Here is a 17,125-nt window from a genome sequence, read left to right on the forward strand (position 1 = left end):
AGGATGCAGATGGCCTCGGGATGGAGCTTGGCTGTAACAGGCTTTTTGCCCCAGAGAAATCTAGTTAAAAAAGCCCTCTCCTACTCCATGGTACTGTGGAGAGATCTCCTCCCTATCTCCCAGGAGAGCAGTGATGGGTCAGGCCTGGATAGGCTCCAGTCTGTCCACCCAAGAACGTTTCTTTGGGGGCTGCCCTTTTGACACCTCACCTTGGGATGGGCAGGAACAGTGGGATGCTCCACGGGGAAACCAAGGCAGCAACCACTGACTCCAGGGTCACAACCTGCAGAACAGGGATGGAGCCCCTTCCCCAGCAGCACAACCCAAGCCTGGGCTGCAGCAGGGGTCGGGCTGGCTGCAGAGCTGGTGCCTGGGAGAAAATGGCTGCTGCTAAATCTTCTCTGAGATGTCCTAAACTTTTCCTGTGTGTGAAACCACAGCGGCCTCCCTCTCACACCCCGGAGGGCACAAAGGCACAAGCATCTCCTCTCTGCCATTCAGCCGGAGCCACGTGCTGCAGTCTGAACAGCGCTGGGTACGTGGCTGGAATGAAAGTGGCCCTTCCAGCTCCGTGTGCTCAGAGAGCGACTCAAGTCAAAGGATTGCCAAGTGAAAAGGGTCAAACCTCCAAGGACAGTTGTATCAGAGTGGTTATATATCATTTCAATAGCATCTTCAACGGGGATTATAATCTGAATTGAAGCGGAAAGACCCGAGGCAATGAAGCTGTCAGTAGGCTAAGATTAAGGAATTAAAACAGCAGCACAACATTACAGGATTTGTTCTAGATGTATTAGAAAGAGCAGGCTAAACACACTGCAGCCTTCCACGGGTCGGGAATCTCATATGAGTGCAGAGAAGGGCAAGAGCAAGGATTCCATCAGCATACATAAAACCAGAGAGCAGAGTGAGACAGAGCTACAAAACCCAGCCATGCAAAATATAAATCCTAACTGCAGACAGCAATGAGTCACACAAGGTTTGGCTGAGGTAAATAAAAGCAGAAATGAATTGGATTTAGGGGAGGACAGAGGTGAAAGGACACTGAGAGCCAGCAGAGAGGAAACAAATGGCCCTTAATAACACTAAGGCTGGTAAAATGTGGAAGGCAGCTCAGCCTTGGACTGCCTGATGGACATACAGGTCTCCAGCACTGTTCTCTCTTCCCCTCTCCCCTTTCCTATCCCCTCCCATGTTCTTACACCGATCCCCAAGCCAAGATTGACAGCAACTGCCTGCATGGGGCAGCTGAGCCATGAAAGGGGGGCACAAGCCATGCTACTGAGGTCCCAGGAGGCCACCACCAGCTCTGTGCAGCTCTTCTCAGTGGGAAGCAGAAGCTCTCACATCAAAGAAGGAATCAAACTCCCACCAAAGGACCCATTAAAACAATCGATTTATTTCTGGCAAATTGCATGTGTCTCTTTCATTGGCTCTATCCCAGATCAGTCATGGAGAGGAATTTCTCCCCTGCCCTAAAGATATCAAAGTTACAGGACGAAACACAAAGAAAAGCCAGGAGGGAATCCCTTGCGGGTAAAACACAGGAAAGATTGGGCAACTCAGACTCCATGCAGCCACCAGCTCTGCCCAGCACAAGCTGTGAAGATGCAGCTTGCACCACTCCACACTGCTCACTGCAGCACATTCCTTTCAGCTACATGATCCAAAGAGAACCTGAATCACTCCTGTACTGCAAACACACAGCCTGCTTGACAACCACAACAACCCGGGCCCGCAACAACACTGCCTGATTAACGAGACTGCTCCTGAACCAGGCCATCTGACACAAAACTGTACCCAGCAGAACACTTCCCTGCACACACAAGGCCATGGAGCAGTGCTGAGCAGCCAGATCTAGGACACAGGAGATGGGAAGCTAATGACAGGCAGAGCTTGTTCTGCAGCACAGGTAGAGCATGGAATCGCTTTTTGCCTCCTCCAATCCATTTCTACTGGGAGATTTACATACAAGTCCTCAATCAAGTCTTTTTAAGAGTTATCCAGAGTCCCCTGGGTAAAAATCTGTTTCAAGAAAGAGGAAGTCCAGAGCTGCTCAGTGGTTCTTTTTGGTTGAGCCAAAACCAGAGAAACCCATCACAGCCGCCATCTCATCGTCCTCCTCAAATGTCAGGTCTTCCTCTGCCCGCCTCTTCTTCTCCCTCTGCTTCTCCTTCTTGTAAGCTTTGGCCTTCTCCTCCTGCAGCAAGGGACAGAACAGCAGAAGAATTTGAACCTCCTGAGCTGAGTAAGCTTTTGAGACACTAGGCACCGCACAGGTAACCCAACTCCTACCAACAGCAACCACATTGTGTCCGAGGAAACAAAACAGCCAGAAATCCTGGCTGGCAGGCTATGAGGAGGAGGTTTCCACTGTCTTCAGAGCACCTCACCTACTGCACTCTACTGCGCTCTGGGAAGAACCCCCTGCAGTCCTGCATCTAGTTCTGGGGCAACAGCACAAGAGGGTGCACAAGCGGAGCTGTTGGAGTGAGTCCAGAAGAAGCCACAGAGATGCTGCGAGGGCTGGAGCAGCTCTGCTCTGGAGCCAGGCTGAGAGAGCTGGGCTGGGGCAGCCTGGAGAAGAGAAGGCTCCTTCAAGGGAGACCTTAGAGCAGCTCCAGTGCCTAAAGGGGCTACAAGAAAGATGGAGAGGAGCTTTGGACAAGGGTCTATAGGGACAGGCCAAGGGGAATGGCTTTAACCTGCCAGAGGGGAGATTGAGATGAGCTCTTAGGCAGAAGCTCTTCCCTGTGAGGGTGCTGAGGCGCTGGCACAGGGTGTCCAGAGCAGCTTTGGCTGCCCCTTCCCTGGCAGTGTTCAAGGCCAGGCTGGACAGGGGCTGGACAGGGGCTTGGAGCAAGCTGCTCTAGTAGAAGGTGTCCCTGCCCATGGCAGGGGTTGGAATTGGCTGAGCTTTAAGGTCCTTTCCAACCCAACCCACTCTGATTCTATAATTCTATGAAGTTTTGCCCGTAATCAATGCTGAGGCATGAAGCTGCTTTTAGGCCTTTCCCTTGTCCAATGCCCTCCTCCAGTGACTGTGCTGCTGAATGCTGCTGCCTGTTGGCTCTCAGCCTGGCAGAGTGACAGCTGCTCACTGGAACAGAAGCTGAAGCTTTGAGCAGCTTTGGGGGGTTTTGGCATCAAAGAGTTTGCTGTGCTCTAATCAAAGTGTTTTGTTCTGCAAGGATCACAAGCTCTGGACCAATGCCAGGCCTGTACTGGGCAACGAGAACTATGGCTGCAGCTCCCAACTTAGCAACTGCTCCTGCTGCTCCCGTCACCATCCACTGCATCACAGCGACTGCAGACAGCTGTGCCCTGAAGAAAGCTACACCAAAAGCTACTGCTGATTTCTCTGGTGCCATACAGTGAGTGGCAGCAACTTTTCAACCAGCAGCACCTCCTGTAATGCCCCCTCCAACCCATCAGGCTCAGCAGGACCAAAGCCTGCTCGAGAGCAGAGCACAGGGCTGCTCCATGTCCCCCCCACCAGCAGAGCACTTCATCATGAGGCCAAACTCTGGGAGACGCAAACAGGCAGTGATTTGTACATCTGACTGCTGATGGAGGAGAAGCATCCATAGAAGCTCCTCAATTGTCAGAACTTTGTCAGGTTTTCAAATGAACGTGATCTACATGTCAGGGAGCTGACACCTAAGCCCAGGCTGGAGAGGAATCTGCTGTCTTCTACTGTCTCCACATACATCTCACACCACAGACACTCACAAAGCCCTTCCACACTTGGGGAGACCACACAGAAGCAATGTGCCACATGAAGAGGGATCCCAGCAATTCTAAAGACCATGGAAGATATGTGACAAAGACATGGATGTGCTTATCAGAGCACACAAATTCAAACACAAGTAATGGGAGACAAAACGGGTGCATTGTCACGCTTGTGCTGCTTGAAACCTGAAACATCAAAAGTTAGCCTCACAGATAGAAGGGAAACAGGTTTCCAGGGACAGAAAGCAGAAGGCCACTCAAAGCAGCAGGTAAGAGGGCCATGCTACAAAGAACAAAGCTTCTGTGGAACAAGGGTAGAAACTGGGGTTGATTTCCTCACAAAACATGTTTCGGGGAGGCTTTGCTTCATCAGTCACTGCCCAGACTCAGACTTACCTCCTCACGGAGCTCCTTCATCCTCTCCTCAAAGTCATAGTCCTTCTGCTTCTCCTCCATCTTCTTCTTGTTCACCTCAAAACGTTTCTTCACCTGGTCCAGTGTGGAGCGCTCCACCCGCATGGACATGCCCAGATTTCTCTGGTCTAGAAAACAGGAGTGGAATCAGTCATATTAAGCAGTACTCACAGCCTTGGATGGTCTGCACACAGTCCCCTTCCCTGATCCCGGTTTAAATATCTCAGCACAACAGCCTCTTGCTGTCTGTCATAGAATCCCAGACTGGTCTGGGTTGGAAGGGACCTTAAAGCTCATTCAGTTCCAACCCCCTGCCACAGCCAGGGACACCTTCCACTAGAGCAGGTTGCTTCAAGCCCCATCCAACCTGGCCTTGAGCACTGCCCGGGATGGGACAGCCACAGCTTCTCTGGGCACCCTGTGCCAGAACCTCAGCACCCCTTACATTACATCACATCACCAATCTGTACTCATAACAGGAAGGGGAACACAGCCTGGTCTTTGAAGGTTCCCTCTTAGGATGCTCCCCACCATGTTGGTGTTCCGACACTTCAGGAAATTTAGTCTTGGAGCAGTGGCAAACCCCAGGGTCCAAGTGTTGAAAAGGAAGCCAGAATAAAACTGACAGGCTGGCACCTTGCAGCAGTGCTAAACAAGGCATCTGTGGCACTGCTAAACAAGGTATCAGTGGCACTCAGATATCCTGATTACACAGCACAGGCCTGGGCCCAGCTCCATGGTCAAACTGCCCCACTCCTGCCTCTGCTCACCTGCAAAACACAGCCTCCATCCTGGTGAACTATAATCCCTACCTAGACCTCAAGGACCAGCTAGTTCTGAGCTTTGTATTCATGTTTTACAAAGAGAAGCTTCCCATTCAGAACACAGGCTAGTCCCATCCCTTTTACCTAGATAAGAATTTCTTTGAAGTTTAGGAGCTATAAAAAAAAGCCTCTCTCCAGATTTTCAGAGGAGCCATCAGGATTTGCTGAACCTGAGCCTTACACAGCACACTCTGTGGGGAAGATACAGCCACTGGACAGAGTAAACTGATGTCTGTTTTTTCTGTGCTTCTTCCATGAAGATGGCCCTGCACCCTGAAAGGTGCCAGGAGATAAAGACAGCACCTGCACAGCTCTCAAGAGCAAACATTGCCCACATCCTGTTCTCCAGAGCACACTTTGATCCATGTCTGTTTAGCCCTCAGACATGAAGGGCATAGCCCAGCGTGTTGCTGTAGCCCTCCAAGAAGGCAGGAAAATGATCCTTACGTTTTTTGCCATTGATGTGATCCAAGAAGTTAATGGAATCTTTCACCACGCAGTCACATACGTTACAGTAATACCTGGCAGGACAAAAAGAGAAAACAAAGCATGAGACAAACCTCATCTAACATAGCAACTCTTAGAGATAATCTACAGTGTGAAGCCTAAATGTCACTTGGGATGTAGGTCCTTTCTTCAGGGCAAGAGGGAAGCTACTTCCAGTACAGAGAGCCCCAGTGAAGACAGATGTGCACAACCATTGTACAACTGAAGACATGTGAAAGAGCTGCCTTGTTTAACACTGGAGGTACTGACCCTTATGGTGATGCCACTGACAGATGACAGAAATCAAATGATGAGCTGATGTGTAACCCAAAGCCACGGCATCTTCCCCTTCTGGTTAGGGCCTGCACTTCCACCCCTGGATGCTGTTTGGGTCTCTGCATCTCCCTGGCACTGCTGGCTATTGGGCTGTGATAGTGACACACTGACAGGCTTGCTCTTGAGATGGCACAAAACCAATGCATTCTCTTCAAGCTGTTGGTGGCTTAGGGTAAGCTAAGAACCCTTCCAGCCTTCAGCCAAACACAGTCACAGAAACAGTGGCCAAATGCCATTCCTAAGGCCAGGTATCTGGGTGTTTCTCCCATTCCCACTGCACAGATACTGCAATCAGAAACTCAAGTCTCATTGCTAGCAGGCCTCCTGGCTAAAGAAACCCATGCAACAGCAGAGATCTGCCTCAGTTGTTTCTACAAGTGGGTAACACCTACGAAGTAATAACCATAGAATCACAGAGTGGTTTAGGTTGGAAAGGACCTTAAAGCTCAGCCACGGGCAGGGACACCTTCCACTGGAGCAGCTTGCTCCAAGCCCCTGTGTCCAACCTGGCCTTGAACACTGCAGGGATGGGGCAGCCACAGCTTCTCTGGGCACCCTGTGCCAGCGCCTCAGCACCCTCACAGGGAGGAACTTCTGCCTAAGAGCTCATCTCAGTCTCCCCTCGGGCAGGTTAAAGCCATTCCCCTTGTCCTGTCCCTACAGGCCCTTGTCCAAAGCCCCTCTCCATCTTTCTTGTAGCCCCTTTAGGCACTGGAGCTGCTCTAAGGTCTCCCTTGAAGGAGCCTTCTCTTCTCCAGGCTGACCCAGCCCAGCTCTCTCAGCCTGGCTCCAGAGCAGAGCTGCTCCAGCCCTCGCAGCATCTCCATGGACTCGCTCCAACAGCTCCACATCCCTCTTGTGTTGTTGCCCTCAGAGCTGAATGCAGGACTGCAGAGGGTGCTCAGCCTGCTGCATGCCTTCCATACATGAACTCAGCAGACCCAGTTTAGGTGTGAAAACACAGAAGGAAATCAGGACCTGATGCAGAAGAAGGGCTCCCTGCTGCAACACAGCCCCTGGGCTCACCAGCACAGTTCTGAGGCTCCAACAGAATGACCACCTAAAAGAAAACCTACCCTCCCATCTCTGACTGAGGGGTGGTTTTGGTGATGACAATGGTTTTCCCCAGCTTTGATTCCAGGTCCACTTTGTAGTCTCGGTGCCGCAGAAGTTCCCTTTTGACAGGCTGAGCTGGTTTGCCTAAAACAAGCGAAAAGCCAAAGTGTTTCTCAGAAAAGGCCAGGCTCACCATGTTGAGTTCATGTTGCCCTTGCTGAAAAGGGGTGCTGGAAACTACTTGATTCAGGCAGAAATTGCACTCTTTTCAAAACCAGTAAAGGATCATTTCCTCCTGACTAGTTCCCGGTTCTTATGAAACCCAAGTTGATCTCTAAGGTACCTCCAGCTCTGACTTGGGTCATATTCTGAGATCTTGTCTCCAGGAGTTGATTGCTACTCAACCTCCCAGAAGAACAGCAGAGGCCAAGGTTCTCAGTAATTACTTTTGACAAAACAATATATTCACTGGCAAGCACAAGAAAAAGGATTGGAGCAAGCCAGCCTTCAAGTGCTGCTACTTCTCCCTGGGATTCCATGGTGTCGTGGTTTAAGCCCTGTTGGCAAGTCAGCCACACAGTTTCTCTCTCACTCTCCCCACGGGTCTCCCCTTCTCTGACTCTAAGGATTTGGGTGACTGACTGCCAGCTGAGCAGAGCTGTCTGCACTCAGCAGCACACTACTCCCATGAACAGAGCTGCCTGCACTCAACTGCATGCTACACACCTGAGCAGAGCTGCCCACACTCAGCAGCACACTATTCACCAGAAAAGAGCTGCCCTCGCTCAGCAGCACACTACTCAAAGGAGCAGAGCTGCCCAGGCTCAGCAGCACACTACTCATGGGAGCAGAGCTGCCCACACTCAGCAGCACACTGTTCACGGGAGCAGAGCTGCCCACACTCAGCAGCACACTACTCACCATCTTTCTTTTCCCTCTCTTCCGTGAGCCGCTTCTCTGCGAGTTTCTCGTACTCATCTTTGTCCCACTTTCGGCGGAAGTCCAGGTTCTTGGTCTGAGAAGGAAACAAGTGTATTAATGATATTGAAGAGTTTGCGCACCAAACTCTTTGGCTGGGGAAAGAGGTGGAATCACTTGGCCTCCCAGGTCACAGCAGTGATTTTGGGGCACTACGTTATGTCCCCATGTCCTCCGTTTTCACATACAGGAATTAAGAATGTAGCTTCAGAGGATAACACCCAGCCTGTCTGTAGCTACTTCTTCTAGAAGGATTTCAAAGCCCGGAGAAAAGTAATGAGTTTATGTTAACAGCTCCCGAGACGATCATTCAGGCTTTTGCTTTGAAAACCAGACACAAACAGCATCTCAACTGATTGATCCAAGGCCTCAGCAGTGCCCCTGACAAACATTACACATGCTGCTTCCTAAAGTCAATTAAACCCAAGCTGCAAATATCACATGAGAAAGGTGTGAAACACAACACAAGCTACAAAGGGTTTGATTAAAAGCAGGAGTAGGGCAGGTGATGTGTGTCTACTCTCAGCAGTGTGTCTACACATTACAGGAATCAAAGCATTGAGTTTGCCGTGAAATCACAGGAACCAGCATCATAAAGTCAGACTGGTTTGGGTTGGAAAGGACCTTAAAGCTCAGCCAGTTCCAACCCCCTGCCATGGGCAGGGACACCTTCCACTAGAGCAGATCGCTGCAAGCCCCTGTGTCCAACCTGGCCTTGAACACTGCCAGGGATGGGGCAGCCACAGCTTCTCTGGGCACCCTGTGCCAGCGCCTCAGGACTCTCACAAGGAAGAGCTTCTGCTTAACAGCTCATCTCAATCTCCCCTCTGGCCGATTAAAGTCATTCCCCTTGTCCTGTCCCTAAGGGCCCTTGTCCAAAGCCCCTCTCCATCTTTCTTGTAGCCCCTTTAGGCATTGGAGATGCTCTAAAGTCTCTCCTTAAGAAGCCTTCTCTTCTCCAGGCTGCCCCAGCCCAGCTCTCTCAGCCTGGCTCCAGAGCAGAGCTGCTCCAGCCCTCGCAGCATCTCCGTGGCCTCCTCCGGACTTGCTTCAGCAGCTCCACATCCCTCTTATGCTGTTGCCCCAGGGCTGGATCAGGACTGCAGGGGAGGGTCTCCTCAGAGCACACCAGAGGGGGAAAATCCCCTCCTGAGCTGCTGCTCACGCTCTGGGGGTGCTTTCCAGCACGCGGGGTGGGGGGTCTGGGCTCAAGCACTCACTGAAGCCGGATCATGGGGAGTTTCTTGTTACCCACCACCCCAAGTCCTTCTCCTCAGGGCTGCTCCATCCAGTCTCCCCCAGCCTGTGTCTATGCTAGGGTTCTGTGTGCTTGGGTACGGGTTTTTCAAGCAAGACAAACATACAAGCAAACCAGGAAAAGCTCTGAAAGCCCATCTGTGAAGGCAGGGCATGGAGGAACCAGGTAAGCCCCTGTACAACCCCCCAGGAAGCAATCCTGCTCCTGCAGTTTCACATTGCAGATATGCAGGGAAGGGAGCAAATCCCCTGATGGCAGACTGGCCCTATGGCAGCTGTGCAAAGCACACTCACTGGCAGCCACAGCACAAGTTGGGTGAAGAGAAGCTGGATTATGTGAAGCTGGCACTGAAAAATACAGAGACTTCTTTTCAGGGGGGATTTTTACCCCAGTCATCAATACCAAGGACAGAAGGGACTGGATAGGAGCCCCTCTTTCATTCACATCTACTCTCCTCAGATCAGCACAGCCTCTTCCCTGTGTCTGCCCCATCTACTTAGAACTCAGATACTTCTTCACTCAGACCCTTCACTGCCTTGAGAAGACAACTCTCACCTGGTTATAAAGCTGTGTTTCACTCAGCATGGCAGTGAGAGGCTCAGTTTGATATTAAGAAAAGGATGGATGTATTTGAAAACACCTCTGGGAAAGAAGGACCTCCCCCTCCAGCTTAATCAGAAACCCTATCACAATCCAGCGGGAATAAATCTCATTTGAAGCTACAGCAGCAGCACAGTCATTTAATGTTTTCTCCTCTGGCAATCCTTCAAATGGAACCAACAACTACTGATAGCAATGAAAACGCCTCAGGGAGGCATCAAAACAGTCTCATTTCTTCCCAGAGCTTCTTAAGCACTTTAAGCCTGTCAGAACAGGTTTTATTAACCCCCCTGAGCAAGAGAAAGGAAAATATCACAGAGTGTAAATGAATGTTTGGGGGGGTTGTCCAGGCTCGAGCCTCTCCCACACAGCAGCACATTATCACACATCACAGCTGGCAGGAGGTGATTTACTCACTTGCTGCTCCACTCTCCTGTTATAATAAAAGGGAAGGAGTTTCTCAAGGCTCTTTTATCAATCTCTCTCATCCAGGCACAGGGACAAAGAAATTAAACCCAACTGTGCAACAAGATCTCAGCGGGATGTTATCTAAAGGAACTTTGCTTGATTGGCCTGGTGCAGGCAGGGGCGGCTGCAAGCTCTAAAATCTTCATTTAAGAGCTGCTTTGGGGGACAGAGAGTACTTCCTACATAAGTAGGAACATTATAAAGCAGGAGTATCCCACAGCCTTCTCCCTCTGGAGATAAGAGACCAAGTAACGTGCCTGGTATCAGCATCAGGAGGCTCGAGCCTGGCTCAAGTTTAACAGGAATAGAACCACCAGCAGCTGAGGATAAATTCCAGGCCCTGTCTTGCTCCTGGCTGATGTCTTGCTCTTGACTTCACTCAGCACTGCAAGTGGCTTCAAGTGAAGGGAAGATCAGCCCAGAAAGCAGGACAGCACAGCCCCAGCAGTGCTAACAGCTGGTGGGGGCAGTGTTTACACTAGTCTGGATACACCAACAGCATCCATCTCACTCATCCCAACACCAAATCCTGCAAGACTCATAAGGCAGAAAGACCTTGCTGCCACACTACACAAACCGAGCAACGCCAATAAAAGCAACCAGTTACAAGGGAGCTACCAGAAACTCAAGGCACAGAAAGGGCAGTTTCTCCATCCAAGAACTTCGGCTGGGCAGCGAGAGGCAGCGGGACACAGGCAGCGGAGCGGGACAAGAGAAAAATGAAGGAGGAAGCTGCTTGCGGGAGCCATCGCCCAGCCCCGGGAGGGCCCCGGCAGGATCTCCGGACGCCACCCGGTCAAACAGCGGCTCCCACGGCAGAGGCCTGGCCCCAGGGAGAGGAGATCGAACCGGGGCCCTGAAGGCACCAGGGCCTCTCCAGGGGCCCCAAACCTCCCCGCGCCCCACACAGCGGTGGGAACAGTAGGGCTGGGGCCTCTGCACAAGCCGCTGCACGCCCCGGCTCCTCCCGGCCCTGCCGCCGCCCCACCCGAGGGGTCCCTCACCCCGCGGCCTGGCGCAGGCCCCGAGCACCTCCCGGCGGCAGCGGAGCAACCCTTCCTGCTGCCTGCTCCTCCGGAGCGACCCCAGCCGCCGCGGCTCTGCTCTGGCCCAAGATGTACCGAGCAAAGGGGAAAGCACCAGGTTCGGCCCCACCGCCAACACCTACCCCGCTGCTCGACGCCATGTTGAGGATAGGGGCGACGAGGGACCGGAAACTGTCGTGCAGTGGCGGCCAGGCCGTAAAGCGAGGCAGTCCGCTCCAGTACCAGGTACCCGCCGTGCAGGCTTAGAGCGGAGTGAGGCAGGGCTGCCGAAAGGTCACGTGGCTCTCCCGCTTCCGGTCTCCCCGGGACCGGCCATGCTGCGGCTGGTGCCGCTCGTCGCCGGGTGGGTGCTCCCCGTGGGCCCCACCGCCGCCCAGCTCAACCAGGTCCGGGCATGGCCGCTCGGGTACGGCGGGCTCCTGCCTTGGCGGGCGGCCACGGGCTCGGCCGGGGGCGGGTGGCGCCCGGTTCTGAAGACACCCAAGGTAACTGTGGGGAGCGGGGGCTGCGGTTACCGGGAGTTGTTCTTCCCGGTCCCCGCTGCTGACGGCCGCTCTCCGTCCCGGGCCAGGGCACCCGCGACCACCCCCCTGCGCACACGGCTCTCCGTGACCGGCTGCTCGCCGCCGTGGTGACCTGCTTCAAGCGGCACGGCGCGGCCGCCATCGACACCCCCGTGCTGGAGCTGCGGGTGAGGCGGCGGCGGGAACCCCCTTTGCTTCTCCTTAACCGGGCTGCGGGGTCCCCTCTTGTAGCACTGGGGAGCGCTCCCCTTCCCCGGGGCTGAGGCGGCAGCTTCGGGCAGTGTGGGGAGATCCCCCCCCTTTTCGGACATACTGGGCGGGGTGCAGGCGTGACAATCTCGCTGGGGTCCCCACTGGGGAACGGGGGATGCGGATGGGGGCCCATTTGTGCCCCAGGTCAGAGAGAGCTGGAGTTGAAGGGGGGGATGATGTGTGTTGTGTCCTCCCCAATCTCTGCTTGAGCCGTGGAGTGCGGGGGTCCATCCCCCATGCTGGTCCCTTACCACCCCCTTGCCTCCCTTCAGGAAACGCTGATGGGGAAGTACGGGGAGGACGCGAAGCTCATCTACGAGCTGCAGGACCAGGGAGGGGAGCTGCTGGCCCTGCGCTACGACCTGACTGTATCCTGCTCTCTGCACCTTGTTCTCACTGGGGGGATGGTGGCACCCTGGGGCTGCTGCCACCCTGGTGACCTTGGTTTGTCCTTCCCCTGCCCACAGGTCCCAGCAGGGTGACATAAACCTCGTTTTCCTCCAGTCCTGCCCAACCCACCTGCCCAGTGCCTCAGCAGTGGTTCTGAGGGAGCAGCGGGGTTTGCTGCTGGGATATCCCAGGTGCCTTCCCTACCTTCACCAAAAAGCATTTACTGTCTGCTGTACCTTGAGTTCTCTCTGAGGCAAGAGGACTGATCAGCTCGTGGGCAGCAATACAAGGGACTTGGAACTGTTGGAGAGAGTGCAGAGGAGGCCATGGAGATGCTGCGAGGGCTGGAGCAGCTCTGCTCTGGAGCCAGGCTGAGAGAGCTGGGCTGGGTCAGCCTGGAGAAGAGAAGGCTCCTTAAGGGGAGACCTTAGAGCAGCTCCAGTGCCTGAAGGGGCTACAAGAAACCTGGAGAGGGGCTTGGGACAAGGGCCTGTAGGGACAGGCCAAGGGGAATGGCTTTAACCTGCCCAAGGGGAGACTGAGATGAGCTCTTAGGCAGAAGCTCTTCCCTGTGAGGGTGCTGAGGCACTGGCACAGGGTGCCCAGAGAAGCTGTGGCTGCCCCATCCCTGGCAGTGTTCAAGGCCAGGTTGGACACAGTGGCTTGGAACAAGCTGCTCTAGTGGATGGTGTCCCTGCCCATGGCAGGGGTTGGAACTGCCTGAGCTTTAAGGTCCCTTCCAATACAAACCAGTCTGGAATTCTGTGAGATGACTTCGCAAAGGTCTGTGTCTGCAGGGTGTTGACATGCTGTGGTTCAGAAGGTCAGTGGAGTTGTCCTGGTGTTGGAGGAGCTCAGCATGGTTCATCATGCTTATCATCAACCCGGGCTGATGAACTCCCTGGAGAGCAGAGAGCAACTGCAAAGGGGAGATGAGGAACTTTAAGGTTCAGCTTTCTGAAGCTCAGGGGATCATCTCGTTCTTGTCCTTAACTCCTTGGCCCCCCAGGTGCCCTTCGCTCGCTATCTGGCAATGAACAAGATCACCAACATGAAGCGCTACCACATCGCCAAGGTCTACAGGAGAGACAACCCAGCTACCACCCGGGGCCGCTACCGGGAGTTCTATCAGTGCGTGAGTGTTGTGGTGGCCACTGCTCGGGGGGTTCTGATGTGGGTTTCGGATCACTATCAGCAGCTGTGGGATGTGGTTTGCAGAGCCAAAGTACCTCAGCTGTGCCAGGAGCCTCTGCTGCTTCTTCTGCCCCCAGGACTTTGACATCGCCGGGCAGTTCGACCCCATGATCCCTGATGCTGAGTGCCTGAAGATCGTGCATGAGATCCTGAGTGACCTGCAGCTCGGGGACTTCCTCATCAAGGTGAACTCAAAGCCGAGAGGTTTCCATTCCTCTGAGCCTTCTCTTCCCAAGGGATTGAAAAGGCAAGAGGGAACGCCCAGTGGCTGCAGTTTCCTGTAGCTCTGGGACAGGAAGGAATGGTGGTGGATCTTCTGGAGCTGAGTGTCCCTCTCCCATTCCAGGTCAACGACAGGAGGATTTTGAATGGGATTTTTGCTGTCTGTGGCATCCCAGAGAGCAAGTTCATAACAACGTGTTGTACCGTGGACAAGCTGGACAAGGTGAGAGCTGGGCTCATGGGGTGATGCTCGCAGTCTCACGGGGTGCGTGTCTTGGGCTGGGCAGTGTCAGGGCAGCTTTTATCATGTAGAGGTTCACAGCAGCTCAGCTGCTGGTGTCTGTGAAGGATTTGGGGAACTCTTGGGCATCACTGATTAAAACGTGGTGTCCCAGTGGTTTCTGTTAGCTGTTCCTGTGGGAGATGTGGATCATGAGTAACTGTTGACTGCTGTCCTGCATGTGTGGTGAATACAGAGGCTGGTGGAGACTGGGTGACGAGAACCTGCAGGAATCGCTGTTCTCTCCCCTCACAGGTGCCATGGGAGGAAGTGAGGAGCGAGATGGTGGAGGAGAAGGGGCTCTCTCCCGAGGCTGCGGATCACATCGGGGAGTACGTCCAGCTTCACGGTGAGCACTGTGGGGTCGAGCCCTTGGCTTTGCTCTCCCAGGCAAGGCAGGGAGGGCTGGGGACACAGGGGTGCTGTTAACCCTGTTAACAGAGTCTCATTGCCACAGGTGGCCTGGAGCTGATTGAGCGGCTGCTCCAGGACCCAAAGCTGTCCCAGAACAAGCTGGCCAAGGAGGGGCTGGGGGACATGAAGCTGCTCTTTGAGTACCTGACCCTGTTTGGCATCACGGGGAAGGTGAGGAGGGGCAGGGGCAGGAGGGGCACAGCCCAGCCCCCCCGAGCGCAGGCAGCGATGGGGCTTCCCTTGTGCCCTGCAGATCTCCTTCGACCTGAGCCTGGCGCGGGGCCTGGACTATTACACGGGGGTGATCTTTGAGGCTGTGCTGCTGCAGCAGGAGAACGAGCGCGTGGAGGAGCCCATGAGCGTCGGGAGCGTGGCTGGAGGTGGCCGCTACGATGGGCTGGTGGGGATGTTCGATCCCAAGGGACGAAAAGTGCCCTGCGTGGGGGTCAGCATTGGGATCGAGCGGATCTTTTCCATCCTGGAGCAGAGAATGAAGGTTGGTGCTGCAGCAGTGCCTGGAGGAGGGCTCTGGGAAGCCAGCTCTTGTTTATTATGAAGCTATACAGCTCAACTGTGTTCAAGGGGAAAGTATTTTCGGTGACAGGGTGGCTCATCTCATGCCTGAATGTCCATGCACAGAAGACAGAGCCCTGTTCTGCAGCCCAGCAGGATGCAGGTGTGGGCTGCATTTCATAGCAGATGCCCTGGAAGCATTAGAGATGAGCCCTGAGTTCTGGTCCTGGCTCCAAACTTTGTGCTGCAGTCACTTTGCTCTTGTCTCTTGCCTGTGAAGTTTTCTGTCCTGGGGATTGTGAGGAATTCAGTAGCAGCTGTAGCCCTCTGTAATGAGCCCCAAATTCATCACTATGCGCTCAGTTCTGAGTTGTGATTCACAGCAAATGAAGCTGGGGCAATGTGTTTGTGACTGAGGAATCACAGGCAACATTGGAAAGCTGGTCAGGTCCCGTCTGTGAGGGAGGGAGGAAGGAAAACCAAGGTCCCACAGGAACAGCAGCACATGATTGAAATAGTGTGCCACAATGCAGCTTCTCTGGGGGACTCATTAAATGTGCCCAGGTTGCCTTACCTCTGTGCTCTCTTTGCTGTGGAAGGTCAGCCTTGCTTAGTAACATCCACTGAGTGGTGATGGTTGGCTTTTACTTGTTTTGGGGAGCTAAGTCAGGGTCTGAAATAAGGAGAGATGAGCTTCTGCTGTGAGCTGTACATTCCCTTGGAACCAGTCACTGCCATGAGTGTCTGTTCCTGCAGGCTTCTGGGGAGAAGGTTCGAACAACGGAGACACAAGTGCTGGTGGCTACACCTCACAAACACTTACTTGCTGCAAGACTGAAGCTCATCTCCGAGCTGTGGGGTGCAGGGATCAAGGTAAAGTAAGGACTTGGGCTTGGCACTGGTATGGGTAAGAGAGGGAGAGCCTGAAAGGAGCTGTAGCACAGCAAGACTGACTCCATTAGTTGTGTCTTTTCAAGATCTCTGTCTGAGATCTAGGGGGTAGGAACAGGTGAGATCCCTAAAGGCAACTGCTTGCTGCAGGTGCTGATGCTGGCTAGTTTGCTCCCAAAACCCATCAGAGCAAATTCTGTGTTAATGATTCACCTTTTCCACTCTGTGCTAGGCAGAGATGCTGTACAAGAAGGATCCTAAACTGCTGAAGCAGCTGCAGTATTGTGAGGACACGGGAATCCCCCTTGCTGCCATTGTAGGGGAGCAGGAGCTGACAGATGGAGTCGTCAAGCTGCGAGATGTTGCAACAAGAGTGGAGGTGAGAATGCCATTTTTATACCTGCTTCCAAAAGTGCTTCCAAAATGCAGAGGTTGCTGAAGGGCTCTGTGTTTTGCCTCAGTGATGTTCCCCTGTGGAGCTGCACAGATCTTTTGGGTGACTACTCCACAAAACTGGTCACAAACTGCTTTGGTCACAGCAAGTCTTTGGGGCCAGATTAAACCATGCTCTGCTCAAGGGTCCGCTGCTGCCACCTCCTCCTCTCCCTTTGCTTTTTAGGTTGATATCCCAAGAGAAAAGCTTGTTGATGAGATCAGAAGAAGGCTGGAGCCTTAGGACTCTTCAGGCCAGAGCTGCTGTACAACTGGAACCCTCAGCACCCTTAGCACTCGCTCCCTGCTGTCGACTGGTCAATATCTACCAGCCTAAGGCTCACCTCCTGGGCTAATGCAGTGTCAGCATGGGCTGTCTGCTTGGAAAGGAGCAAGTGGGCTTTAAAGGTTACAGACAGTGCAGTTGCTGGGTTACCTTGTGGTTAACTGCTCTGAAAGATGTGTCGAGACTGGGGCTTCCTGCTATTGCCATACCTGTGACTGCAGTGACGGTGGTGCCGGGGCACAGATGGATGTGGTGCAGCTGCAGCAGGATGGGGCTGAGCTCTGCAGTGCGCGTGGCGTTATCTGTGGTGCGGCGGGAGCCCGGAGGCTCAGGATACAGGGGGCGGGTGGCAGTGGAAGCCACCTCCTGCCCTCCGAGGGCCGCGGCGGCCGGCCGCAGCCGGTGGGGAGCACAGAGTCGGGCCGGGCGGGAGCCCTGTGTTCCGTACATTAAACCCGAACCGCAGCCGCTCCCGGGTGGTTCCTGAGGCGCGGCCCCGCTGCTATGGCAACGCGCGGGCGGGGGGGGG

General features: G+C 53.9%; 2 protein-coding genes across 4 annotated transcripts; one reads left to right on the plus strand and one right to left on the minus strand.

Annotated features, from left to right (window-relative positions):
• Window positions 1-1,377: 1,377 nt before the first annotated feature.
• Window positions 1,378-11,433, minus strand: ZMAT2 (zinc finger matrin-type 2). The gene is made up of 6 exons (XM_065690909.1): window positions 11,321-11,433; window positions 7,770-7,863; window positions 6,869-6,992; window positions 5,418-5,491; window positions 4,129-4,274; window positions 1,378-2,200 (listed from the first exon to the last, which is right to left on the minus strand). Exons 1-6 carry the CDS (start codon window positions 11,336-11,338, stop codon window positions 2,057-2,059), a joined length of 600 nt encoding a protein of 199 aa, XP_065546981.1. The 5' UTR covers window positions 11,339-11,433; the 3' UTR covers window positions 1,378-2,056.
• Window positions 11,434-11,437: 4 nt separating this feature from the next.
• On the plus strand, window positions 11,438-17,066 carry LOC136020151 (histidine--tRNA ligase, cytoplasmic-like). Of its 3 annotated transcripts, none has more exons than XM_065690904.1 (12): window positions 11,441-11,683; window positions 11,770-11,889; window positions 12,247-12,342; window positions 13,374-13,495; window positions 13,563-13,743; window positions 13,905-14,003; window positions 14,316-14,409; window positions 14,518-14,645; window positions 14,728-14,970; window positions 15,744-15,860; window positions 16,111-16,257; window positions 16,498-17,066. In XM_065690904.1, exons 1-12 carry the CDS (start codon window positions 11,513-11,515, stop codon window positions 16,552-16,554), a joined length of 1,575 nt encoding a protein of 524 aa, XP_065546976.1. In that variant the 5' UTR covers window positions 11,441-11,512; the 3' UTR covers window positions 16,555-17,066. The 3 variants fall into 3 exon arrangements, with proteins under 3 accessions (XP_065546978.1, XP_065546976.1, XP_065546977.1); XM_065690905.1 differs by having other exon boundaries at window positions 11,442-11,683; window positions 13,374-13,499; window positions 13,636-13,743; XM_065690906.1 differs by lacking the exon at window positions 16,498-17,066 and having other exon boundaries at window positions 11,438-11,683; window positions 16,115-16,244.
• Window positions 17,067-17,125: the final 59 nt, after the last annotated feature.

This window comes from Lathamus discolor, chromosome 10 (assembly GCF_037157495.1).
Source record: "Lathamus discolor isolate bLatDis1 chromosome 10, bLatDis1.hap1, whole genome shotgun sequence".
Classification (NCBI taxonomy): Eukaryota; Metazoa; Chordata; class Aves; order Psittaciformes; family Psittacidae; genus Lathamus; species Lathamus discolor.

Bases quoted from the DNA above. Each gene is read 5' to 3' on its own strand.
- LOC136020151 (XM_065690904.1), top strand. From the start codon at position 11,513: ATGCTGCGGCTGGTGCCGCTCGTCGCCGGGTGGGTGCTCCCCGTGGGC. The intron at 14,971-15,743 runs GTTGGTGCTGCA...CTGTTCCTGCAG, and splicing joins TCCTGGAGCAGAGAATGAAG to GCTTCTGGGGAGAAGGTTCG. The intron at 16,258-16,497 runs GTGAGAATGCCA...TTTGCTTTTTAG, and splicing joins ATGTTGCAACAAGAGTGGAG to GTTGATATCCCAAGAGAAAA.
- ZMAT2 (XM_065690909.1), bottom strand. The intron at 5,492-6,868 runs GTAGGTTTTCTT...TTGTCCTGCCAG, and splicing joins CCTCAGTCAGAGATGGGAGG to GTATTACTGTAACGTATGTG. The intron at 4,275-5,417 runs GTAAGGATCATT...CCTGTTTTCTAG, and splicing joins TCACATCAATGGCAAAAAAC to ACCAGAGAAATCTGGGCATG.